At 40.9% G+C, this 27,909-nt stretch overlaps 1 protein-coding gene and 1 non-coding gene across 2 annotated transcripts in view; both read left to right on the plus strand.

The window, feature by feature from the left end:
• The first annotated feature begins 2,803 nt into the window (after positions 1-2,803).
• Positions 2,804-27,909, plus strand: part of SYNE1 (spectrin repeat containing nuclear envelope protein 1) — a 350,189-nt gene continuing 325,083 nt past the window's right edge. The window contains exons 1-2 of the mRNA XM_072995212.2: positions 2,804-3,028; positions 13,320-13,592. Coding sequence (XP_072851313.2) covers positions 13,526-13,592 — 67 coding nt within the window. The 5' untranslated portion in view covers positions 2,804-3,028; positions 13,320-13,525. The remainder of the gene's footprint in view (positions 3,029-13,319; positions 13,593-27,909) is intronic.
• Positions 7,891-8,054, plus strand: LOC140703400 (U1 spliceosomal RNA). The gene has a single exon (XR_012082814.1). It is a non-coding gene; the product is annotated as a U1 spliceosomal RNA (small nuclear RNA).

The following is a 27,909-nucleotide window of genomic DNA, read 5'->3' on the forward strand; positions in this document are numbered from 1 at the left end:
CCAGTTCAAAAATAAAAATAAGAGGCTGGAGACAAGCTGTTGCTGCTGACACGATCATCCTCCCAGCTGGGTTAGAACTCGCAATTCTTGCTTGCCTGACCATTTTCTGGAAACTCCCCCTTGCCAAAACACACCTTCCCTCTCAGTTCCATGGAGTTCCCTGTGATTGGTGAAAACAGGGTGGCTGGTCTTCAGAGCAAGGAGAAGCTGCTGCCAATGACCCTTCTTCTTCCTGGCCTAAGAGAAGCCTTTGCCAAGCAGATTGCTGGAAGCTGGAAGACACTCCCTCTCCTATTTACGACATAGAGGCAGGATACAAAAAAACCCACATGATGTTATATCTTCTAAAATGACACAAACCAGCTCCCAATTTAATTCAATAGTGTAGTCACAATCTCAGTGTTCAGCACATATGGCTGGGCCTGAGAAATAAATAAAAAAGATATACACAAAAATGTCCACCCTCTCATAGGGCAATAACAAGAAATCCAAAATAAAGTTTATCTATTTAGTCAGTAGGATTTATGTAATTGTTTACTTACTCAGTGGGCCTAATTTAGTTGGGACTAACATTTGGATTTAGGACATATTCTCGCATCTTCCTCTAATAAGATATTGTTTTACTTCTATAAACCAAGTGTCTCTAGAATAACTGCTGTTGGGCTAGAGAGGAGCCATGTTGTTTCCTCTCAGCCTTGTCTCTCCATCATGCTGATGCTGCCCTCTTTCAGCTGGCAAAAAGAAACTAGAAGCAGCTCAGTGACACAGTTCCAGGGACACCGAAACTCCTTCAGAATAACTGTTTTTTTTTTGTTAATTTGAGTATTGTGAAAAACTGAAGTCATAACCAAAGTATTCCTCTCTTACTCATTATGTCATTTTAAAACCCGTTTGTGGCATTTTAAAAATTATTTAGCTTTTGATTTTCAGTGCTATTGCAGGAGGAGTCTGGGCTGGTAAAATACAATTAACATATCCAGTATGTTCTATGACAACTTGGCTTTTCCGTCTCGTCTTTACTTCCTACAGGACCACCGTAACTATTCCTCCTGTCTTGTAACCCATTTTTTAAATGTTTAAAGTTTATCGGCTGATTGCAGTAGAAACTAGGGAATATACAATATTGTTTACATGTTGCATGTCCTGCATCACATTCTTCTGTTACTTTGCAATGGCCTGTATTTGTCTTTCTTTTAAAAATGCTCCTTTAACTTTTGCACTCAAGCACAAAATATGGGCAATAATTTTTTGCTTGGAAATTATTACTGGTGTTAATTTGATTTTCATTTCATGCATGTCCTTTTGCTGTGTTATCACCCCACATAACCAAGACCAATAAGCCTGCTTGGAATACTCAGAATGCTATACATTCAAAGTGGGTCGCTATTCATGAAGGCTCAGGATAAAATAAATGTGAGCCTCAAAGATGCCACAAGACCCTCTTTTTCTAAAAACAAATCCTTAACACTGTTTGTACTTTCACCATATCCTGCACTGTGAGCCCTTTCCTCACTAGCTTTCTTAATTTCATTTAAACAAGAGGTTCCTATTTTCTCCTTCCTTGTAGCTAAGGAAGACTGAAGGTCCACCTGGGACCCTCATGCAAGTGGCCTCCTGTGGCTTCCTCTTTTTTTGGCTATACTATGGGGACCGCCATTAATTGCAATGATCTTATCATGATAGTCATATCAAGCCTTATGAAGTGGCCTATCGAATTATGGTGGTAGATTTCCTTCCAGCTGAAGAGCAATGTCTCAGAAGCAGTAAAAGGCATTAGTGAGGAAAGGGTCACCGACTGGACATTGCGTGGGGCCCAACTATAGGAGATGAGCCTTGCTCAGGACCACAGCTTTAACCAGGCCCTTCAGCCCATTTCTGTCCAGACGGCAAGGTGCCCGGCGCGTCACTTGCGGAGGAAACAAACGTCGCACCCTTCCTTGCGGCGCTTGCCCTCCCTTCTGGCTGCCCTTTTTCGTTTGAGTTGCAGAAGCGCGCCGCGGCTTGGCACCGGCTCGCGCTGCTTCCTCGCGTCGAACCGTGGCGCGTCACGTGAGAACGAGGGAAGCAAGAGGCTGCCCTTGAAAAATGGAGGGCCTCCGAGGCCGAAAAGCTGGTCCCCTTCCTTCTCTCCCCCCCCAACCCCCGCCTTTCATAGTCAAGATTAGGAATAAGCGCGTTGGCAAGGGGAGCCCCCCCCCCAATTCTGCTGTGCGGAGCGGCAGGAGGAGAGCGAAAAACCCAGCGGGACTACAGGGGAGGGGGTGAAAAAAAAAAGGAGGCTGCGTGGAGCGACCATTTCCTCCTGTGCTTCACCCCGGGTGGCGGCAGCCACAGCCTCTCCTGTCCCTGCGGGCCGTTGGGGTTGCCTCGGAAACACTGCCAGACCGCCGTCCAGCTTAGGCGAGAGGAAGGCGGCACAGCCGGGCCCTCCCGGGTAGCCTAGCGCAACATCTCTCGCCAACGCTGGGCAGACGGGACGGCGGCGGGCGCTGAGGCCACACACGACCCCCCAAGCGCCCGACTCAAAGCCTCTCCCCTTGACTCTCTCAGCATCCCGTCTGACGCACCTGCCCTCCTTCCTTCCCTCCCTCCGTGCCTAAATAAAATTAATTAAAATAGGCGGCGGTGGGGGGGGGAACAGTGGTCACTGAGGAGGAGAAGCCGCGCGCTTTGCAGCTTGAGGGAGGAGGCGAAGAGGCGGGGCTTCCGCAGGGCCCGGCTGCTGCGAGGTGCAGCAGTGCGTGCCTTTGCGCGCGCGCGTCTGTATGGTGTGTGTGTGTATGTGTGTGTCTGTGTGTACAAGGCTGTCGTCGCTGGGGTGGGATTGTTGCCTTCGGTAACCAGGCAGCCGGCCCGTGGCTTTCCCTCTCAACTCCGAAACCGGGTGACTCGGGCGGGAAGCGTCGTTTCCAGAGGGCACTTTGGAGGGGTTGAGCATCGCCGCGAAGCCAGGAAGCCGCCGCCGCCGCCGCCGCCAAAACAGCCTCTTTCGGAGAAGCGTCCCGGGTTGAGAGCCTGAAGGAAGGAGGTACGACCAGCGGTGCCAAAGGAGGCAACTTTGCCCCCCCCCGTCTTGGCGGGCTCCCGGCGCCTTGGCAACTCTGCTTGCAAGGCGACGCTTCTGCTTTCTGCGCTGTCATGTCTCGCGTGGGAAACGGGATGGGCGACATGGGGCCGGGCAGGTACCAAGGACAGCATTGCTCCCGCTCGCTGCCTTTGGGATCCGCAGAGTTCCGAGGGGTTTTCACGGGTTGGCACGCGCGTGTGCACGCCTGGCTGTAGGGACGAGCTTGGCCGCGAGTGGGAAGGAGGAGGCTTGAGATCAAAAGAGCTCCGCTCGGCTACGGCCAAGTCCTCCCGGAGGCTGTGCGGATCCGCCGCGGTTTGAGTCGGCGGACTTGTAAGTTAACGGGACAAAATCATTTCCAAGTCCAGGTAGCAGGCTTGACTAGTTTCTGGATCTGCGCCTTGTGTGAGAACGAACGCTGTGATGAAGTCGAAGGGCTAGTTGATTTTAGCAGGATGGGGAGTAGGCTTGAGCTACTGTCTTCAAATGGCATCTAAGATAATACAGTATTTGTAAGGGATACTCTCAAATCCATGCTTTATCTTCAAGCCATGCAGCTGAAAGCAAAGAAGAGATGACTGACTACTACAACAACATTACTGCCTACTTGACTCTTGACGTTTGTTTGTTTGTTTATTGCTAGCACAAAAATTATTCAACTGATATGAACAACCTGTTTGGGGAAAAAAAACATTTAGAGGATGATTATTTAATTTGCTGGGTTATTTACACACAAAATCCTATGATTTACCTGTTAATTCTTATAATGCTGATCCTGGAGACACATCTTAGTTCAGGCTTGCAGGAATCAGTTGATTTATAGTTGGTTCTGGTCAAAGCACCTTCTCATACATTTTGTGGACTGGTGCTTTAAAAAGCCCAGAACTTCTGGCCTATAATGTATTGTTATGCTGCATATTTTCACACTAGCAACCTGCCTTGCATGCAGAGCAGTCAGTGTTAATGACAAAGAAATGACAGGCTTTCCTGAAGGTTTGTATGACTACGTTTGTAGCCATAGGGCTGTAAACACCTACAGTGTGTTGAAATCAGACTAGTATTTGTAAATTGTGAAGTAATTCTTTTATTTCCAGTACCAAAACAGGTGTGTTTTTGAATCAGAGTCTGTAAAAGGCCTAAAAAATTAAGTGACCCTAAAATAGTTGTTGTGGGTTTTTCGGGCTTCTTCGGTTTGCTGCACAGTTTGCTGTCCTCTGAAGATGCCGGCCACAGAGACTGGTGAAACGTTAGGAAGAACCACTTTCAGAACACGGCCAAGAAGCCCGAAAAACCCACAACAACCATTAGATCCCGGCCGTGAAAGCCTTCACGAATACATTGACCCTAAAATAACTGGGGAAAATGTCATTTTGAAGAAAACAAATTTATACTGAATTTTTATTTAAGTATGAATTAAAGGGTCATTAATCAAGGTTGCAGTCACAGGCATACTCTGAGAGAAAAATAATTGAATTCAATGAAAAATTTTCAGTAAATATGCTCTCTCTCTCTCTCTTCCTCCTTACTACAATCCTCTAAATGTTTACTGGCCCAAGTTCATTCAGAGAGCTTCATGGCTAATAGGAATTTGAACCAAGATTTCCTGAGGCTCTGTCCACTGTACCCCATGTTGCACTATAAATAAGTCAAAGTTTTTGATAACAGACATCTGCTAGTTACCTTAAGGAGCACTCGCTGTGCTCTTCAATTTAGCAAAGACTACTTCAGATGAGAATAAGTAATAGATAGCATAATATTCCCAACAGTTTTAACAAAGGCTCCCTTCTAGATTTATTGTGCAATTTGCAACATAACTAACAGCCATCTGATCTGCAGGTAAGTAGACAGAGTTACTTACAACTGAGTGCCTAAAGGGTGCTAATGAGAAGAAAGATCTTTGGCTTGCCATAGTACAGTATGCTTCTCCCTTCAACAATGCTGGGGTTAGGGGTGCTGAACTGCCATGTAGTTCAAAATCTGGGTATAACACATATGCCCCCCAAATGTGACTACTGTACAAAGCATAAATAATTCATATACACACACAAACAAAGAAAGAGTTCTCTTCCATAACATTGCCAAGCCCTTATGATCCCCTGATTTAGATACTGAATTAGAGATGTTGTGTTTGGGGGCAAGTAGACCACTTTGACACCTTCAGTGCTGAACCCATGGGGTTCTGGGTGGCAAGGAGCACACAATATTTATTGAATAAAATCCATGTATAACCAAAACCATAATGTTCGAACCCATGAAGTTCAAGAGAGAAGTGTAATCCCATACCAACAATATAACAGGAATAAAACGGTATCTCTTACACACACACACACACACAGAGAGAGAGACAGACACACAGACAGACACAGACACAGACACAGACAGACACACAGACAGACAGACAGACAGACACAGACAGACAGACAGACAGACAGACACACACACACACACACACACACACACACACACACACACACACACACATGCCTTAAAGCAAGTTGATGGGAGCCAAAAACAAAATAGCTGCTGTTTATGAAATCCTATTTTCCTAAATCACATTGGAATTGCCAATGGGACATAAATATGAATTCCTAATGTTCACATGAATCTAGGTGGGAAGGGATGCTGTCTCTAGACACAAACTATTATGAGTGACAGCCTCTCTGTCAGCCACTAAGTGAACTATAACAGGATGGATATTAATCTTGGAGCTATGTGTAGTTGTGTAAGCAGTGAGGTCTATCTATTATATTTGATACGGCTTTCTTATGTAACAGAATCTAAGCAATAAATCTGAAAAATAAAATGTATATTTTTGGCTTATCAAGCATGAACTTCAAAAGTTGAAGGGCAAAGAGATTTTTCTAACTTCATGGACAGAGTTCCTGCTTGAGAAAGTTGACTCGGCTCTGCTATTTTTAACAAAGCTATTGTAAGTTACTGAAATTGATTATACGAGCTACAGTATCTAGGAAAAGAAAATGTTTTCTTGTTTTCAGAAATAGAGTAGAAAATGTAGTTTGGTATGACAGCTATACATCAGGGCAGAAAATCTTATGATATCTTATTATTTTTACAAGACCTGTCAAGCTTATGTAATCTTCATATTCGATATGTACTCTAGCCAGATGGAGTACCTTAACTGTTTAGTTGCCTGGGGGTAAATCCCACTGAACTTCCTATAGCAGTGCTTACGTCTGTGTAAATGTGCATGAATCATATTACATGCATAGTTGCTCCTACTGGACTGCAAAGTTGAAGTGCAAATACTACTGAATTCAGTGTCTAGGATCCTGTTGCGTTCAATCTTTCATGTAACAGACTGTTGCAAGAGTTGTTCATATTTTCACCCCTTAAGCAAGGAGGTATCCAGTATCCTGTTGTTCAAGCAGGTTGGGTTTTATTGATTGAGGTCACTGCTTGCACAATAACAACACTTGTGTAAGCAGTAGAATCCAACATTACTATGGTGGTAGTAAGATCCTGGCCAGTGCAATTTTCTTTTGAATAATCATGCTTAGGAAAGGGAAGTAGAATTGATTTCCATCCATTTCAACTTCCATTTCTGGCACACTTAACAAATCAACTGGAATCAGATTTTAAATTGACCTGCTTCTTGTTAGCGCATACTCTGGATTAATATTATTTCTTTGTTTAGATTTTTGTCTCCATTAATAAAACTGGATAGCTTCCTTTCTCCTTTTAAAAATTGTATTTCAGTAAGTCAGTTGTTACCCCAGGATGCCACAACATTTTTGTATTATAGACTGAAATGGCCACTTTTCTTTGATTTGTCTTTATGTTTTTGTTATATCTTGAGAAATGTGGAAAAACATTGAAAGTAAATATTCCTGTATGTACTCATCATCCTGAACTAGTGAGGAGGAAGTAAATAAAGCTAGTCATGCACTTAAAGTTAGGCATGAAAGTAAGAAAATAATGGCATACTAACCCAGATTATTCTCATGCTGCATAGTGTAAGTCAACAGCATGTGTTAAATTCACAGGGGCCACAGAGTGCAATCCAAGCAGGACAAGTATTTCCCTTAAAATGCTCTGGAATGCAGGAGTAATGGTGTGGGTTTGGAGGACAAAATACATTCTCTCTGGCTCACTTCTTAGAGGTAGAATGCTGCTTTAAGGTAGCGCCTCAAAGTGAACCTGTTTAACACAATGAAGACTGTTCCAAGCTGGGATAATCTATCTGCTTGTTTTAGTTTTTGTTTAATTGATGTTTTTAATTCTATTGTTTTTTGGACTGTAAACTGACCAGAGTAGATTTATCTAGATGAGTGGTATAAAAGCCAAACAAACAAACAAATATTTGCAGCCTGAGTCCACTGGTTCAGGACTTTTGGAGAGTGGCTGGTTGTGGAAGGTTTCTTTACAGTGTAGTTGAGAGGTGGGCTGTACCAGAAATGAAAGAAACCAGAGATGGGCACAAATTGAACTACGAACCAGAAAAGCTGATGAATCAGCCCCTGATTCATGATTCGGTTTGTGACCCAGGTCAGGGATTCTGTTTTGCCAAAATGAAACAACGTATCAAACTCTTTCCCCCTTAACACATTGTCTTGCCTGCCTGGCCCCTTCCCACTGCCCCATTGCCTCCCATATGCTAATACCTGTGCACTAGAGGATTGTGGGAGGAACACCTAGCCCCTGATGGGGGTCCCATGGGGCATCTCAAAACACTGAGGAGCTCTCATGGCCTCTGGCAGGACTGGGACTGTGCAGCCCTGTACTGAGCAGGAGGTGCAGCCAGGGTCACCATGCCTTGGGGGGGAAGGGCACAGAAGGGGGTAGGAGATGCAAGGGCCATTCCAACTCATACCTTGCAGGGGAAATACCATAGTCATGAAAGTGGTTTTTCCAGGATAAGACTCATCCACTGCACTTTGGGTGTGCTGATCCCTATGATTTCCCCAAGTGTAGGGAATTCAATGGCATAATTTGTGTTATCAGGGGATTGTATTTATGATTTCCCAGGTGTTTCTAGAATCTCTTTATTCTTTGGTTCCTAGCTATTTTCACCTCCATCTTGTGAGGCACCACTGTAATTTATACTGTCCTGCATATTAAGAGAAATCCAATAGTTCATCAATACCACGTACACCAGCCCTTGATGATAAGGAATCTGCTTATCTAGAAATACATGCTAGTAGGAAAATATCTAATTTTTCATACATCCAAGGCCTATGAAATGTACTGTTTGTTTCTCAGGGATAGTTCATCCTTTACTTCTTAAACTAGGGTAACTAAAATATCAGGCTTTTTACACATTGAAAGGTACACATAGCACCAGCATTTATAAATTGTACGTGTTTTTTTCCGATTTCCCTGTAATAAACATGAAAGAAAGGAACCAAGTTTTTTTTTTAGGTGCTGTTTCTGTATTTATTGCAGAAAATCTTGAGCCATTCCAACATCCGTGCACTATTGATAACTGACCATTTTCTGTGGGTATTATTTTACTATAGAGTATCAGTTATCATTTCTATCAGATAAAATAGTTTCAATACATTAATATGAAAGAACAGGATTTTATTTTGTGAAAATTTTGTTGAACCTTTAGGGATTGCTGAAGTGGACATGCTGTTGATGTGGTCTTTTGCTAATGCTCCCCTCTGCCCATCTGTTGCAGCTTAGTTTCTCTTTGTTTAGATAAGTCTAGATTTCCACCTTACACAAAGTGTAACATTGAACACTCATCCAATATACTTTGGAGCCTTACTTTAGGGTTCCAAACATAATTCATTAGTTGCCTTTTGTACAAAGATAGATAAATCTGTAAAAATTAATACCAAGACAACAGATTTTTTAATCAAATGTCATAATGTAATTCTGATGTAAAATATTTTTGATGGATAAACAAAAGGATATCACCTGACTAACTCCATGTAACCTAAAATGTGTGAATAAATATTCTAAAACATGGTTATCTTTTTCATATTGTGAGTTTTATTAAATAATCCTAAATGCATTAAAATGAAATCAATTTATATTCCATTTTAACTACATTATCAAGGTCACTATTATTTGAAAATGTCTGTATAGACAGGATATTGCATGTCATTCTATCAGTTACTAAACAAAAAACCTTCGTTAAGTCAAACTAATCCAGTTTTATAGACTGTTGAAATGTACTTGCGGGTTTACGTTAACATAAGCCCCAGTGATGACACTGAGTCTACTCTAATGGAGACTAAAATTGTTTTTATCCAAATATCTATCTAAAAAGATAGCAAAACAGAGGACAGGCTTCTCTTTTGTATTCTGCTGCCATTCACAAATTCATACATCTTTTGCAGAAGTACTTTCTGTATCTTACTAATACTTAAGTCAGTGGCTTAAATCCTGTTGCTTAACCTAGCAAACCACAACTAGAATAGGATCAGTGGAATCATGGAGTTGATTCACCAAATCCCCATTGATTCAGTTGTGCCTGCAACAGGATTTCATAATCTGGAAAAACCATATCCCATAGTATATGTGTTAGACTTCAAGGGGCCACAACAATTGGTTCTGTTTGTTTGTTTATCTGTTTGTAATTGCCTAGTAGCAGCTATTCTCCCCCAACCATATATTTATATATGTGGTCCTGGTCAGAGTCAGCGTTGTGCTGGGATACAGGAGCAGTCTTTTGAAATGTCCTGAAGAATAATCATAAAGACTAGGATGAGATAGTATCTGGGAACTATCCAAGCCACTTTGAGCTTCTGTGGGGAAAGATGCAATAGTAGTATAGGTGGTGCATGTCTCCATGATTGTAAGTGACATTTCTAATTTTATGAGCTTTCCTCCTCTAGTCATGTATTCTTGTTGTAATACAGAACAGAGACAAATGTATCCGGTGAGATGCCTTGGACTTCATGGTTTGGATGAAACTTAATAATTGCTTGGAGATGCTAAATCCTATGTTAGAATAGCCATGATGCTGTCGAACCTTTGACAGAAGAAGGAAGAGAAGAAGCAGCCCCTACCCTTTGACCCTCTTAGTAAAGGAAAGGCATGACTCTTAGGCAGTAGCCCAAATTCTGTTTCTGACATAACAGAAATAGTGTACCTTTGGTGGTGAATTGCTACAAGTTACAAAGTCAGTATACACATTGTATATCGTGCACTGAGCTGCACGATTCAATACGCACAGAGGATGTCTACGCTGACTTTGTAACTTGCTGCAATTCCCTGCTGAAGGTTATATCATTAACATTCAGACACCAACAGGATTTGGGCCAATGTATCTTATTTTAGAGTAGACAGGTTCCAGAAAATGAATGTCCCTACACCTGTAAGCTGTCCTAATACACATTTAAATCTCTGTGAACCCATCATTCTTTAAGAAATCATGCATATGCATCATTATAACTTTATCTTGTTTTTTAAATGGAATATTTTTATGTCTTTCATTTCAAAGTGCTTTCTTGTTCCTTCAGAAATGCCATATAAGGTGTTTTTTTTTTAATTGACATCATTTGCTAATATCATATGGAGTCCCCCCCCGCCCCGTCCCCCAGTGAAGATTTTCCTGTTTAGTGCTTCTGTATTGTAGAGACAATACAGAAGCACTAAACAGGTGCTGTTTCATGAAGAGGAGGGAAATTAAATTATTATATTAAACCTTGACTGATTTCTGTTAAGAGTATGGTAGGTATCTTGGTATGCAGAGGTATGCAATTTTAAAAAAAGAATTTGTGTGAAACTCTGCCATAGGGCATTTGCTGAAGTGAGGATTTTTTTGTTAGCTTGATAATAGCTCTTTTTGTATGTATGTATGGGAGGGAGGGAACATTACAAAAATTATTCCATTTTCTTTTCCTTTTTTGCCTTTTCAGAAGAAGGGATAACCAGAGATGGTACCACACAACAGTAGTATTGCCCTGTTTCAGGCGTAACCAAGGCAAAACGTCAGGCAGTCCAAGGGGTAGAAACAAGACATCCAGAAGTAGAGTCCAGAGATAGTTCAATGGTATAACATGAGAAGGTCCCAAAGAACAAGAGGTATTTAAAGGAGAGGGCAGACAGACTCTAGAACAAACACAAAGGCTGCTTGCCTAAGGCTGTGTTTTATAAGCCTGAGCTCCCTGAACTCATAGCTAAAGCCATTGCTCAGCATTATAGCATGTGCTTTGCATTCAGAATGTCATTGGTTCAATCCACAATATCTGTATTGCCGGCTCCCAAACAAAGGTCTTTATGAGCAAGATCTTGTTCACGAAGAGCACCTTATGCATGTATTCTCTTGTTCTGCAGGGAAATACATCTTTGTGTGAGCTAACCTCTATTTTTAGATGCTGGCAGCGTCTGGCACTAGGAGGTAGCTCAGCTTTCTTCTCCAATGCAGTTTTCCACTTTGGTGGATCTCCAAACCGCTCCCCCACCCCAAGAATTGCTTACTTTTTGGGATAATCTGTAGATCTCAGCCTGATTTCTGTGTTGACTGGCTTAGGACGATCCAGACTGTTCTTCTTAGAAGAATCATCTAGCACAGTGCTTCCCAATGTTGGTTAACACTGTTCCCAGACTTTAATTCCCAGAAGCCTTCACCACTGTCTGTACTGGCCAGGGTTTCTGGCATTGAAATCCAAGAACACCTGGGTTACTCAAGGTTGGGAACCACTGATCTAGTGGGATCGTAATAAATATTGACAAACATGTACTAAGAATGTTAAGTGTGCTTTGAATCCCATGACACCTGGACTTCCATGATTTATAATTTTTGCTGTTACAAGTGACTGGTTCAGACTGCTTATAATCTTTGATCACTGCATCTGATTTGCATGTAAATAGTTGTTGACTTTGAGATAAAAAAATGTTGGAAAGCAAATACTTATTTCATTTCATTTCATTTCAATGCCGTCTTTCCCTTGATATAGGAATCCTAGATAATTTACAAATAGTTAAATATATTTTGTTTGCTTTTTGTGCTGTCTGATTCCAGTAGGAACTCTGGCTCTCAGGCCTGCGTGTCCCACAATAATTAAGTAGAAATAAATGTAGAAAAAAGTGAGTTGTCTCCCAGGTTGCTGGCAGAAAAAAAGACAAGCCAAGATGTGAGGTCCTGCTGAGTTCGAATATCATGAGAAATAAATCATGGAAGAAAGGGCTGTGGTTAGTTTAAGCTACTTGCAGTGAAAGCAGTCAGGCATCATACACCAGCCTGTAACTCCTGTTTATTGTGATCTTCAAACCACATCTTACATACCCCTCTTTGTATTTTCCAAAGCCTGTAGAAAGCTGGGATTTGAATTCATAGGTTTCTTCCCTAGTGCTCCAGATAGTCCTCTCTTTTTTTGATTTGGCTGTAGGAAGAAAATTTGTAAATTATGTACAGCAACAGTGATTGCATTTATGCATGTCACTGTTTAAAGCAAAAAGTGCAGTCTCATGTTCTGAAACAATAGGAACACAACACATCTTTCTTAAAATGAAAATTTTAAATTCTCAGCCAATTTTAAAAACAACTACTACAACAAAATGTTTTGCTGCTGAGTGGGGTCTTTAAAGTGAGTTGTACCTTATTGCATTGAATGTGTTTTGGTGTTGCTTATGTTTTTTGCTACTGTATCCATTGATCCTTTTAGTATTGTACACTCATTGTTACTAACTTAAATACTGTATTTTTTTAATTGCTATAAGCCACCTTGGGTTCTTTTTAAGGAGAAAGGCCAGTCAAAAACAAACAAACAAACAAACAAACAAACAAATAAATAAATATTTTTATACTAAATCTTATGATGTACGTATCTGTGAGTGACAGTGAAGAAAAGGGGTGTGCCAGCATTGTTACTGTAGCAGTCTGAGTGCTCAGTCCCAAACACAATTATAAACGGTTAATTCAGTATGTCAGTAATACAGATTTGCACATTGGAAGCTCAATGTGTACTGATTGAAAAAACATGAAGGTATATAAACTTTGATTCCACAGTGTTCATCCTGTGTTTGAACTCACCTCCTTTTCCATTAATACAAAATTGTGTTCTCTGCAAATGGTGTAATGACGCACACTCAAGTATGACACTTGCCCACACAGCACTGGCCATAACACCCTGCCGGTTTTAGTATTCTGGTACAAAAGTGCTTGTACTACTTTCCCAATGCAGTAGCTCACAGAATTAGGTCATTAGTCACACAGGATAGCCAGGCAACTGAACTATATGCTTGATCTAGTGACATTATTCTGAGGCACTTTTATATCAGAGGGCTGTAGGTTCCCTCCACTCACTAAAGTCTTGCCTTTCTCTCTCTTTTTCAGGCTTCACTTAAGCTCTTGGGACAGAGAGCAGTCCTCAAGAGTGCTGTTTTTAAAAGACCTGTACTTTCATTGGCAGGAAAGCCACAGGGGTTTATTAAAGCACTTAGTGCTATAACTCATGATGGGTTGCAAAAAAAAGTAAACAGAACTTTGCACCTTAAAAGTGGATATTGTATATACAGAAGAATTCTTGCTACCCTGCAATAATGGCCTCCTCAAGGCTAGCCGCAAGAACACCTCGGGATATTGCTGGTGTCATGCAGAGACTCCAAGGTAAGTGATGGTCAGAATTCATACAATTTGCTTTATTTGCTTCTCCAAATACTGCTGAAGTCCAGATAAGGACAGGACCTTTTTTTCTTGTTCTGTGACAATTGTGTTGAAATATGTAGAGGAATCCACAGTAACATTTGGGTTAGCCCACCTGAAATTAGTTTTGTATTTATTTAAATCCTGAAGAAGCTGCTTTTATTGTCAGTTTCTAATTTATTAATAATATTATGATAATAACATCTCATTTCTGGCATTGCTTGGGTTGTTATGAAGTGTATTTACTGTTATACCCTCCTTTCTACAATTTGCCCAGTTACGAGTAGTAATTGGAGGCATATTAATGGGAAACAACAAGTTTGGCTTATTTAAAACATTGTGTTATATGTTTTTAACATTTCTGTGCTAGTTCTTCATTGCTAGAGGAATTTCTTTGGTTGTGAATGTAAAACTGTACAACCCAGACTGTGAAATGATAGAACAATATAACCACAGGAATTAGAGACAAAACGTTTTTTTTTGTGGTTTTTTTTTTTTTTTTTTTTTGAAGGCTCAACTCAGTATCTTGTAAGCATGCTAATTATCTTTTAGGAAGAAAAGATCATTCCACAAACAATAATCATATATACACACCAGTCATTTGCGCACACATTCTTTTTAGATCTCTTTTCCAGTGCATCTGATCCATACCTGTGATCTTCTGAGAACTGTAGTCCGAGAAGAGGAATGGTCTAAAGCTCAACTAAGAGGCAGAGGGTAAAAACACCTTAGCTTCTGCCTCTAGAGCAGTGTTTCCCATCCTAGGGGTCATGACCCCCAAGGGGGTTGCAAATGTTTTCTGGAGAGTCATGGGTCCCTTTCTATGTGTTGTAGCTCTTGTTTAAGAATTTATTTGACCTTTCAGAGTGGGATATTAAAGTTAGAGTGTATGAGGAGCAAGCCCGTGGGGGCAGGGGGAGGGGGAAAAAAGAAGCGTCTACTTTCTGAGAAGGAATAACTTTACCCTATTAAAAATGCTTTTTTATGCAAATATGGGGGGGCTGTTGCAGAATACTTGGCTATTATAAAAGGAGGTTGTGACTCAAAAAAAATGTTGGGAACAACTGCTCTAGGCACTTGGACATTGTAGCTCAGCCAAAACTTTGGGACAGCTGCGTTCAAGTCTTTCATATAGTTTTCTGTAGTGGTTCCAGGCAATTCCGGCTCCACTCTTTTGAAGATGGGGAGGATCCTCAGCTGAGGCCTCATGGGCCAGATGGAGAAACCTGTGTGGATCAAAGTCAGCCGATGGATTAATGGCTTACTACTACTCTGATAAAGCATGAATAAAGTGTGATACCCAAAATGCTCTTCCAGTTTAGTCCAAGGATAAATGATCTGGTGCTTTCTATATGGTTTGGATTATAGCTTCCATAAATCCCAGTCAAGAAATGTGTGAATTGTAATCCAGAATATCTAGAGGTTATAAAATTGCCTGCCCCTAATCTAGTCAAGACTTGAGTCATGATTTCCTCCCCCACGCCCCCAAGACATTTATGGACGGAGGAAAAATGGAAAATATTTGAAACATACCTTTATTTTCATGTGCAGTGACTACTATTCCCGAAGAGATATTTTTTTAAAAAAACGAACTGTTGAGTTTCTTGAAATTGTTGTGAAATTTTGCAAATGTATTGAACAATTTCACTGGTTTTGACTCTAGAAACCCAAACAGATTTGTTGATTTTGTCATTATTTTATGTTGTATTGCTGACCATAGATATGATGAATATGGAGGAGATGAAATATGGTTTTATTTGCTAGTTGCTCTTACTATTATAGAATATAGTATGTCTGATTCAAACTGTTTATAATTTAGTTTTTAAAACATAGACTTGTGTGGAGCATTTAGATAAATGAGAGGCTAGAAGGGCCATGAACTAATACATGGAACCTCATTTCAGTGTATCCACAGCCTTCCAACTTGTTTGCTAATTTCCTGTTCTTGCCTCTTTTTAAAAAAAAGGATGCAGACAGTTTCTGACTGCTGCTGTAAGATCAAACGGGGGGGGGGCATTTTTCCCCTGTTTTAAATCACCTCTGCTGAGTACAGTTCTTTTTTTAGATCATGGTCCTGCATTATGGATGAGCAGACAATCTGCAGTGCAGACTCTTTCTGCTCTTCTTGAATTAAGAGGTTTGTCTGTAGTAGATGTCAAACATAAGTTATTTGAGAATTGCAAAAATCCTATAAACCCAAAAGTGCTCAGTCAGGTCTGAACAGTGTGTGCTCTGTCTGTTCAGAGCAGTCCACTACCAATACAGTATATTGTGGTCTGCAAGGTACTTGAATCCATTTTTTTTTTCATTCTGCCATCCCAGATGGGTTTCTTGGGAATGAACAGATCTTACTCACTTACATGTTTGCTGTTATATTTCTGAATATTCTGCTATCATTGCGGATTGTTCATTTTGGACATTAGAGCTTGAAGAAAATCCAGTTATCTTTGCTATTTTGCCTGGATGGCTTATTTTAATCCATAGTACAACAGATCAAAAATGTGTTTAGTTTAAATTTGGCCTCTTTTCTAGTTCCCACCAGGTCATCTGCAATGGTGCTCAAATCTATCCCCAGCCCATAACAAAAACTGAAAACAGATTGAAGTTAACATAGACAGTCTTTTTTATTCAGAAGCACCTATAGCTGAAATACTACACATGCTCAGGTACATTGCCCAAGAATGAAAAAGTGGAGATTGGGTGGAAACTACCCAGCATGGTGGAGTTTGTGGAGTACCTTTCTCCTACCTCTTTGAGACATAATGGAATCATACACTTTTGTTAGGGAGGCATTCTCTGCCATCCCTGTCTAATCAGCTCTCACTCCCTTGCAGCTTTGGTATGGCAGAAAGGGCAAATGTTGACTGCACACTTAGTAGCTATCACCTGCAGAGTAATCCTGCTCCCTAACTGGATGAGTTTGTCTATAATTTTCAATCTCATTGACTATGGTACTCTTCTAGACTGCGTATTTGGTAGTTTATAGGCATTTGTTTCTTTTGTTGGACCAGAAGCTAGTTGGCAGGCATCCCTTCCGGAAACATGTGAGTGTTGCTTAATATAGTTACATCCTCAGCTTTATAATCAATATTTATGTCTCTTGCAATAATTGGAAACTGTGGCAACATGTTCAGCCTCATATATGCTGCAGGAGGTCTTTGAAAAGTTTCAAATGACTCACTGAAATACTATTACACCATGGGTTGTGATGTTGTGTAGTGATATGTTGGCTCAATTTCAAATATTTCTTTCCTGAGACAATGATTTAAATGCTGGATGTTGCACAATTTGAACAATATTGAAACAAGAAAATTGTGCAAAAATAATGTACTGATGTAAACTTAAGGAAGAAGATCTTTACTAGGAGTATGTGAATATCACCCAATTTCATTTTGTTTCCCAATATTAACTGTACAAATCAGGACCCACTGCTCTAAATCAGGGGTCCCCAACCTGATTTAGGTTGTGCATGCGGAAACAGCAGCGTGGCACTCACACAGGCACTCTGGAGCACTTGCACATGCATGATTCAGCTGTGCGGGGGTGAGTGCGTGCGGTGGGTGGGGTGGGGTGGGATCTGTCTCCATGGCCCAGTCCGGCTCAGGCCATGGACCGGCTGTGAGGGTTTGTTATTAAGGGGGTCAGTCACTTTCAATAAAGACCAAGACGTGGTAAACTTTCTAACTGGTTCTGCATTTATTCGAACATCAACATCAATGGGAACATTATGAGTAACAACTTTCTCAGGCTCTTGTTCCCCCAATCTGGGGTGCAAGGGTGTCCATAAACTTCCTACAAAGGGGTTACTGTCCTCCATAGTCCAAGGTCCAGGTAAATCTTTCACTGGAATCTGGGTTTCTGGAGCTTCTTCTTCTGGAGGGATTAGGGGAAGGGTCTCCTCGTCGCTGCTCCACCCCCATAAGGATGAGCCTTCTCCGGGGTCTGCCATCCATGGTCCCGGTAAACCCCCATCTTCTGTAACTCCGCCAAATGCCATGCTTTCTTTCATTCAATCTCTTTAGCTACCGCCTCCCTCTCTTCCCTCAACGTGCGTCTCCACTCTTTTGCCTCCGTTTCTCCCCAGTAAGAGGGACAGGGTTTCAAACCTTGTTGCCTCCGTCTCTCAGCCTCCTCATGGGGCACCCACATCTGCTCCCATTTTCCGGTCCACGGATCCTGTAGCCAGATCCATTCCCAACCTCTCGGGATCTTCTCGCATTTCCCTTTTATATCCCCGGCTGCCGCCTCTATCTCCTCCTTCCCTTTTCCCGCCAAATCTTTCCCTGGCCCTGATGGCAAGGTTAACCCCTTCAAGGTCTGTACCAGGTCACTGGTGTTGATACCCACATCTTTTGGCCCTCTATCTTCCTGCATTTTCCCCAACTCATGGGTGTCCACCTGCTTGTCTTCACGACGGGGTGGTGAAGGAGGGGGAGAGGTTTGGGCTTTTTGGGTCCGCGACGGGAGCAATGGCACTCCTACATAGGCCTCCTGCTTGGGGGCCTCACACCGGCACTGGGCTGCGAACTGGGGGTTGGGGATCTCTGCTCTAAATCAACTAAGACTTTCCCAAACTGCCTTGTAACTGGCTTAGAAATGCACTCATACAGCTACTCTGCCTTGTTTGAACAATTTTCTCTGAAGCAGATGCATATTCCTAATTTTTAACAAAGTCACATTAAATTTATTCTTGCATGAATATATGGGTTGGATTCTAAGTACCAATAGATAAATAAAATTTAATTTAGGCTGTGGTTTACTTGTAAGAAACATATATGACAAAGTTGTGCAGGCTCATGTGAGTTTATTTATAGTGTTTTGTAAGTAACTTACTTGAAATTATCACCATATTACTCAGACAGAAACTAATAAAGTAACTACCAGCTCAATTTTCACATAACCTTCCATTTTTCCTAGATCGGTGAATTGAGTACACACCTCGCTGGAGAGGGGGCAATGTGTAGCCTGCATAATTAAATTGTAAACTTCCCAGAGAGTGCTGTTAAGTGCTATGGGGTGGCATATAAGCAGCATGCTTTGCTTTTGCTTTTTGCTATGTGTGGGGAAATAAAATATTTAGGGTTCAGAAGTGTTTAAAGAAGAGAAACAAAGTTAGAGTTCAAGGAGCACCTGGCTGTGAGTCTGCATTTCTTTAAGAATACAGTGGTGCCTCGCATAACGAGCACACCATTTAATGACGAATCCGCATAGCGATCTATTTTTGGGATCGCTAATGCGATCGCATTGCGATGTTTTAATAGTCTAAACATCGCATTCCGATGATCGATAAGCGTTTCGCTTACCGATCTTCGCATTGGGATGTTTGCAGAACAGCTGATCAGCGGTTCCAAAATGGCCACCGGGTGCCCAAAATGGCCGCCGCAACCATTTTCGCGCGATTTCCTCGCTTACCGAGGCGGTGAAAATGGCGGTGCTATGGAGGATCTTCACATAACGATGAGTTTTCGCCCCATAGGAACGCATTAAACGAAGTTTAATGCATTTCTATGGGGTTTTCCCCCCCGCATTGCAATGTTTCCAGATAGCGACGATTAATCTGGAATGGATTAACGTCGCTATGCGGGGCACCACTGTATGGTTCAACCTTATCTAATTGCTAGGGCACCCAACAGTTTGAAGGCCTACATGATCAACACTGCAACATTACTTTCAAATAAGTAGTTGAGCTTTGTTGTAAGAATTCTAAGCAGAAATGACTACTGTCTCTGCACAGAGAACTCTTAATAGAACTGAATTGTGGGAAAGAAGAGGTAGGGACGGAAGCAGGTTTCTTATCACATGCACTTTTTGTCTGACATGCTGAGATACATGTGAAACAGAGCTCAGATGTTTGAAGCAATAAATCTAGAAGAGGGTAGGGTGTATTAAATAAAGAAATGCACCATCACTTATTTCAGATAGTATTAGTAAATATTTGAGAACACCTGCGCTTTAAGAAACCATGCAAATCTGTATCACAGAAATCATTACAAAATTCTCTGCAGAGAAATTTGTCCCTTAAGACCAGTTATTATCTTGGTAATAAAGAACAGATGTGATTATCTCAGTTTGAGGCAATCTAATCCCATTCCTTTAAATACATGAAAAATAAAGTGTAGCATAAAGCATAGCAGTTACAGCTTTTAGGACATTTATTCATGGAATTGTCCCCCCTCCTTACCACCTGAAGATTATGCCAGGATTTCTCTTCTCCAGCATTATGTCTGCAGTGATTAGGACTTCCTAGGTTATGCTTTTAGTTCTGGGATACAAATGTGAAAACACTGTGAAAAAGCTGAATCTATCTTGGGATTGTTTTACACAGAGATAAGCTCATTGTGGGTGAGAAAAAAGCCACTAGCATTATTGAGTGGCTGCCAGAGACAAATTAAGGACAAAACAGATGGTGTACACATGTTGCTGTTTTTCTGCACTATGAGTTTTTCTATGTGGAAGAAGGTGGCATGTTATGTCACTTGTATGAAAAAGGTTGTTTAGCATTTTCACTGCAGCATTTTTAAAGGTTATGTGCAAAACATTTATATTTATATGTAGAGTGCTGCAACTGTCCATCTTTCTTACTGAGGGCTTCAGGATAGCAAGTGATGCCTGTAGGTAGAAATGCTACCCAAATATAGTGAGTGAAAGATGGCTATAAGACAGAGTATAGTCAACATTATAGCTTGTATTGAAATAGTTATACTGGTGCCAAAGAACAGTTAACAGACTTACTCAGCTGACTACAGCTGAGAGGAGTTGCTGTCCAGCAATATTTTGAGGATCACACATTCCTGACTTCTGGTCAAATTGAGAGAAAAAGCTAATGTTGAGGGTTGGGATTGCCTCCCTTTCCTGAGATTTCAGGTCAGAGCCTGAGACCAGAATGTCACAAGGGAGAGTCTTTAAGGTGCCATAAGGGTAGGTTAGGAAACATTTATGATGGGGACTGGAACATCTTCTGGGCTGCTGATTGTGGAAATTAGTAAATGGTCCCAAAATCTGGGAGGGAAAATTTAGATGATAAGTTAACATGGCAGCCAAGAAACTGAGAAAAGGCCATTTGGGGGTGATCCAGCATCGGCCATGTTCCTGCTCAGGAATTCCTACTTAGGCCACCTCACACACAAAAGTCATGCTTCCCACTCCCCCAGCACCAACCCTGTGCCCTGAGATGTGTCTCTGTGCCAGAAGACTCAAAGGAATCATATCAGTTTCCTGAGCAGTTTCCTATTCCCTGGTGCCCTGAGAGATAGCAGTCCTATTGAAGGTCATATTAGCACCTGGCTCAGCTACTATTTGAGTTTGAACTGATGAACATGAAGCACTTAGTAGTTGATCTTCATAGTTAAATAACAATTATTATTATTTACAGCAAACTGCAGGGACACTTGCAAGGAAATTAAAAACTGGAAAAATGTGGAAAATTAATAACTGAGTGTAGCAGCAGCTGCAATCTTACTCTAACAATACAAAACATTTCTGGTGCTGGACATGTATTAGACGTTTTAAATTGCTATTTATTTCATACTGTTTAAATGTGGGCATGAACATGTAGTTTTTGTGCTCTGTTAATTGAAAACATTTGAATGCTAAGCAAGGCTAACTCTTGTGCCATCCCCCATAAAACTGTCTATCAATCAATATATAGTTCACAAAAGTCTTGGTTATCTAAGGGCTTGGTTCTACTGACAATAAAAACACTATTGAATTGGGTTCTGATTTTTTTAAAAAATTAATTTACATTTTGGTGAACCCATGAAGTACATGCATGCACAGAGTAATGTGACAGGATTGGTTTATTTTAAGCAGCAGTGAGTTTTTTTCTGCTTCTCCACCAGAGGTCTATTTTAAGATGGATAAGGAATCAATTCATTGAAATAGATTCTGCATATGTGAACACTTCTGTCTGTGTTAAAGCATTGTGCTCTGCTTGCCGAAAAAGACGGTGCTGCCCCAGACAGCTGATTCCGATGCACCAGTCAGCAAAGCCCTGTCTTCCCTTCCCTTTCAGCCCCCACTTCCTTCCTTCCTTCCCTCCTGCTCCATCCCTCAACCAATCTCTTCTCCTTGCAGCCCTCCAAATCCTTTCTGTTTTCTATTTCCTCCAATCATCTGCCCCTACACCATTCCCACTCTCACCCCTTGCCCCCGCTTTCCCTCTCATCCTCCACTCCTAGATAATTTTTCCTGGATTATATTATTTTGGGGGTTACTGATCTGATAGTATATGAAGTACTCTGAATACTAAAACTCTGTATTTATTGCCATAAAAGCAGAGAAAAATATCCACAATTTATTTAAACTGCTGTTGCTTGTTAAGCAAATCAGAAAATGCTTTGTTAAATATTTCTGGAAATGATTCATCTTTTCAAGATTCAGCTAAGTGTACAGATACAGTATCTGTCCTCTTTAATAAATGCCATAAATAGCTATTGAGATTACTTATCCTGGAGCCATGCTCAGAATAAGGTCAGTAGAGACTAAGAAACACAGCTGATCTACTAGAATCAAGTAATAAAATGATATATGTGTTCTACTGAGCAGATGAAATTAACTCAGCAGTTAAATTTCAATGTGAGCACAGTACATTTGTTTTTAAGTATGATTTGTATGATATTAAATAGTTTACCCCGCCCCAAAATATCCATGCTTATAAATATGGGTTGATCTCATTTTTGTTTCCCACCAACCCTTTGAGGTAAGTGGCATTGAAAGATGGTTGGTTGTCTCAGGCTGAGAAGGAATTTAATGGCAGATCAAAGATATAGATTAATACTTGGGTGGTATCTATGATTGCTGCACCCTAAAACTTTTAGGTAAAAGCAATATAGTATATAAAATGTATACATTGTTTTTCTCTCTTGAATTGTGTCATGAATGATAGCATAATTTTAACATCATATGTGGGAGTATTGAAAAATATGTGGCATAGAACAGCATTTAAAAAAAAAACAGTGATCAAGTAATCAGAAAATCCACACAAAACATCAGGAGGAGTCAGCTGATGAGTGTAAGTTCATGTCCAGTTGGTGGCTGTTTGATACAGGCTTCCAGCAATGGAACAAGGGAAAATGCCATTTTCTGTTTCTGTTATTTTGCATTCTCCTTTGAGCCTCCTTCAATGTATCCTGTGGATTTTGCTTCCATTCTTGGGGTACTCTTTGTAACAGTTTGGGAGCCTGAAAGGAAACATGGAATTGCCCGAAATTCTCCATTTTGTGCTACAAATGGAAAACTGCTGCTGAATTGAAAAGCGTTCTGTCATCAGAGAGGCAGAAGGTGGAAACAATCCAGAAATCAGCCTTCAGGAACCCAATGCCCTCAAGGTGTCTTGCACTGTAATCCTTTTCACAAAATGGCCACAAGTGGCTGGGCATCATGGGAATTATCATGCAGCATGCTTAAATCTCGTTGGGTTGTGGAAAGCTCCTCCATGAATGTCATTCTATACTTCAACCTCTTCAAAAAATTAAGACATGAATATATTTTTAAAAGCATATTTTATTTTGAATTGATACATAATAATTGGATAAGAGGACCATATTTATTTCTTGAATAGTTTTATCTAGGATAAAATGGGCATTCTAAAAATCCATTCATGTTTTTAATGAAGGACCGTGGAATATCAGCTCTCCAAAGGTGTCATCCTGTTGCATGACAATGCCTCGTCACACACTGCAGGTGAAACAAAGACAAAACTGCCCCATACACCTTATTCTCCCGACCTGGCTCCTTCTGACTATTATCTGTTCTCCAAACTCAAAAAACACCTAAATGGACAGCGATTTGGGAGTGTTCTGGAAGCAACTAATGCTGCAAATAAGTGGTTACACCAGCAGTCGGAAGAATTTTATTTGCAGGGACTTAAGAGTTGCTGCTATTATCCACAACGACTTGGAAATGAGAAAACTGACAGCAAAGTGGATCCCCAAACTTTTACAACCGAACAAAAGAGGACACGTGTGGAGTCATCGGTTGTTGTTTTGGAACATTTTGCAAGAAATGAGTCAGGTTTCCTGGGCAAACTGGTAACTGGTGATGAGACATGGATCTACTGTTATGATCCTGAGACAAAGGAACAGTCTAAAGCAGTGGTCCCCAATCTTTTTGGGATCACAGACTGGCTGAGCCTCCGAGGAAGGCGGGGGGCGCAGGTGTGCGCAGGTGTTCTCAAGCACTCGGGCATATGCATGAAGCGGTGGGGGAGCGCCAACCCACCAGCGCCAGTGTGAATGCTCCCCCATCCCTTTGCACAGGCACAGGGGCACCTGCCTGCCCACGCACATGCCCATCCACCCCTTCGTGCGGGTGCTCAGGCACTTGGGCACATGCGTGAACGGGTGGGGAAGTGCTCACGCCGGTGCTGGCACATGCGCAAAGCAGCTATGGGAAGGGGAGTGCATGCGGTGGGGCACAAGGTCTGTCTTTGTGTCCCAGCCTGGTTCAGGCCACGGACCGGCACTGGGCCACGGACCGGGAGTTGATGACCTCTGGTCTAAGGAATGGAGGCACAGTGGTTCCCGCAGGCCAAAGAAGTTCTGAGTGCAGAGATTGGTGCACAAGCAAATGGCAAGAGCTTTATTGGATAAGAAGGGAGTTCTGCGGGTGGACTACCTCCAACAGGGCTCAACCATCAATGCAAAATATTGTTGTGCTTTATTGATGAAGTTGAGGCAAAACATCAAAGAAAAATGTCGAGGAAAGCTCTCCAAAGGTGTCATCCTCTTGCATAAAAACACCTCGTCACACACTGCAGGTGAAACAATGGCAAAACTGTCCTTAGGCTTTCAAGTGATGCCCCATCCACCCTATTCTCCTGGCCTGGCTCCTTCTGACTAATCTGTTCCCCAAACTCAAAAAACACCGAAAGGGACAACAATTTGGGAGTGTTCTGGAGTTGGGAGTGGTTACACCAGCAGTTGGAAGAATTTTATTTGCAGGGACTTAATCTACAAGACAGATGTCGCAAGTGCATTGATTTCCTGGGGGAATGTGTAGAATAGTGTGGCAGTTACAGCTTCCTAGCTCAATTTTTTTCTGGGAAAGGCTCAATACTTATCAGCACCCCCTCATACATATGCATCCACAGGATTGTCCTCAATACAGCAACCTAAATATTACTAGGTGTGCACTTTTTGTTTTGTTTTGCATTTTAGATCTGTAAATTATGATTAACACAATGACAGAATAGCAATTATGTTTGCACCTTACAAATACGCCAGCGTGCTGCTGAAAATAGAATCACTGAACATCTATGATTCATGATTGACTGATCAGATTGACTGATGTTGAATCTAAAACACTTGAGTAATATGAATGCATGTTAATAATTCTTAGTAAAAGACTCAAGATTCCTTCTTACTGTGAGATGATATTATTTCCATGTAAAAATGTTAAATAAGTCTTAACTGGAACTAAACATCTTCATAAATAATATTCTGTTTTCTAATATCTTGCAAGTGTAGCATGCAGTAAATTTCCTCAGCATTCTGAAAATAAAAACCTAGTTATCATATCTATTCCTGATATCAAAAAAACACTGTCAACATTTGTCAAAAACTGAAGAAATGTAGAAAGTTAATAATAATGTTTACAGTCAGCAACTAAGAACTCTTCCTATCTGAATTTTCATGTTTTAGAAACCCTTCTCTTGCCTCTTCAAAGTCATTTTTAGTTTTAATATTAATGTACATTTAAATTGCTCCTAAAAACTGATATAATGGTTTAAAATAAGAGGCACAGGCAATCTGTGGTAATCTGCTTTGGGGAAAAGAAAATGGCAAACTGTTGTTTGCTTGATACAATGTATTATGAGATTTTCTGCTAGCTTTTTTGTTAAGCAATAACTGAGGTATAAGCTAATTATTTTTAAAAAACATATACTGTTTGGCTGAAGAATAGGAAAGAAATTTCAGAAGAAAACAGGACTTCATTAAATAATCCTTACTTCTGATGCCACTGTGAAAATGTTCTATGCAGGGACTTAAGCTGCAGGACAGATGTCACAAGGGCATTGACATCTATCTTTTCCATAGAGACAATCTATGGAAAAACTGAGCTGAGAACCTACACAGAGTAAAGAGGTTTTATACAGCCAGCATCAAAACTTTGCTGTCCTCTGAAGATGCCGGCCACAGAGACTGGCGAAATGTTAGGAAGAACAACCTTCAGAACACGGCCAAAGAGCCTGAAAAACCCACAACAACCATTAGATCCCGGCTGTGAAAGCCTTTGTGAATACATTGTAGAGCTTCTTTGGGGCTAATTTCACACTATGTGTAACATATGGTAAATAAAGGAACAAGCTTTAGAATTAGTGAACAAATAATTTAGATAGGCAGACAGATGGGTGAGCTCTGAAAAATTATCTCCCTCATACACACAAAAATCAGAAACATGTGGATCATGAGCCAGTATCCAGGGATTTTGAAAAATTTCCATCCATTCTTCCCAGCACTTACTTCCCCCTATCACCAGGTGTGTCTGAAGACAAATGTAAGAACTCTCATCTTCAGAGGACAGGAACAGTTGTTATAGATGGCCTATGATTAGAGATGAATGCATGTTAGTTTTGGGAAGACATGACTCTGGTAGACTTTCATATTTGAGGAATTAGATTTCAAAGGAATCCCATGCTTAGGTCATGGCATACAATCACAGAACTAAAAAGTTAATACATCAATTATGTGAAATGAGAAAAACAGGGACACTTTCAACCATAGAGAAATTCGCTTTTCTAATAACAGATTACAGTATCTGTAATGTTTGTTTCTATCCTAACAATACTCTTGCACAAGGGAATGTTAAACCTTCTAAGTTCTAGGTGCTAAACAGAGAGCTTTTTTTTGTTGTTGGAAGCTATGAATGCTTCGACAACACATTCACACAAAAGCACTATGTGCTTGTGGATTTGGAGTTGCTAGAGTAACTTGAGCTCCTCACTCTTCTTTGTCTATCCTACCTCCTTGTGACATACTAAACTAATGTTCTTATGAATTTATTTCCTCTGCCGCTTTTCATCCTTCTCTTCACATATCTGTCCCCTTACTTATAGCAAGTTGCATAGCAACCTTCCACAACAGAATTCCTGTAATAAAGCCTGATTGTTTAACTTGAAGCCAGTTTTACTACTCTTTAATCAGATCTACACAAAGAGCCTTATATACTTTCCATTATTTCTGAGGAACTGTTTTATTGAACACATGAAAAATATGCTGTACACCAAAATATAATTCTATGAACCAACATTTGTTAAAGGTGCAGAAAGTTAACTCAAGTTTTACTCTTGTTGTGAGAGTGGAGGCTGTGAGATTTCTTGAAACCAGACTGTGCCTATGAGACATTTCCATGTATAGTGGGCAGAATTTGGTTCCAGATCAGAGGCTGAAGTTATGCAGGTTCAAATTCTAAAGCTCAGATGAGGGAGGAGGAAGAGTATTAGTAAGTGGTTTGTTGCATCATACACAGCACACAGGAATCTAACCCTTGTGATGGGTCACAAGGGAAAAGGGGAAAACTTTCCGCCTGTGGGGATTAGGAAGGATATCTCTAGTGCACACATACTCATTTAGGACTCAGCATCTGATGCATCTTGCCCAGACTCCTTTCATCTCCCACTCAAGAAGTTGCTAGGTGCCTAGTTGGTTGCATAAGAGATATCAGTTGACAGTCTGTGCCTGGGCAAACTCTTTCAGATGATCTGAGAAGGCAAGAATGATGAATGGGATTAGAGAGTAAGGATGGATCAGACAGTGATACAGCTTACATTTTGAACCACTTGTGATCCAATCCAATTTGAGCTATTTTCTGGTGGCTACATGTTCTACATGTCATCATGAACCAGCCTGATCATGCTCCATACCCGAGCCTATTATTTCTAGTCTAGTGGCAAGGATATTTTTTTTCTTTTGGAGTTGGGCTGGTGTCATGAGGACTAGATCATATTTGGGCAGAAGGGTTGCTTTAAATGGTCTTATCCAGTGAAACAAACCTTTCCAACACAATTCAGTGTGACCCAGCTTCCCCAACTGATCGTATCCTATGAAAAGGGGAACATAATCATTATAAAAGAACACTACCTGTAGCCCTTTATGAATTCATTCTGGAGTGGCCTTAATTGAATGGCTACCAAGGTCACCATGTAAAAGACAACATGAACTCTTATTGGCCAAACAGGACTGGAAAAATGAAGAAAACATGTTTACATCAACTAGGTAACTATTAATTTGACTTTAACTGGTTTCTCCATTGGATCACTAATGAAAAGGTTGAGTTCTGTACA

Source organism: Pogona vitticeps, chromosome 1 (assembly GCF_051106095.1).
Source record: "Pogona vitticeps strain Pit_001003342236 chromosome 1, PviZW2.1, whole genome shotgun sequence".
NCBI lineage: Eukaryota > Metazoa > Chordata > Lepidosauria > Squamata > Agamidae > Pogona > Pogona vitticeps.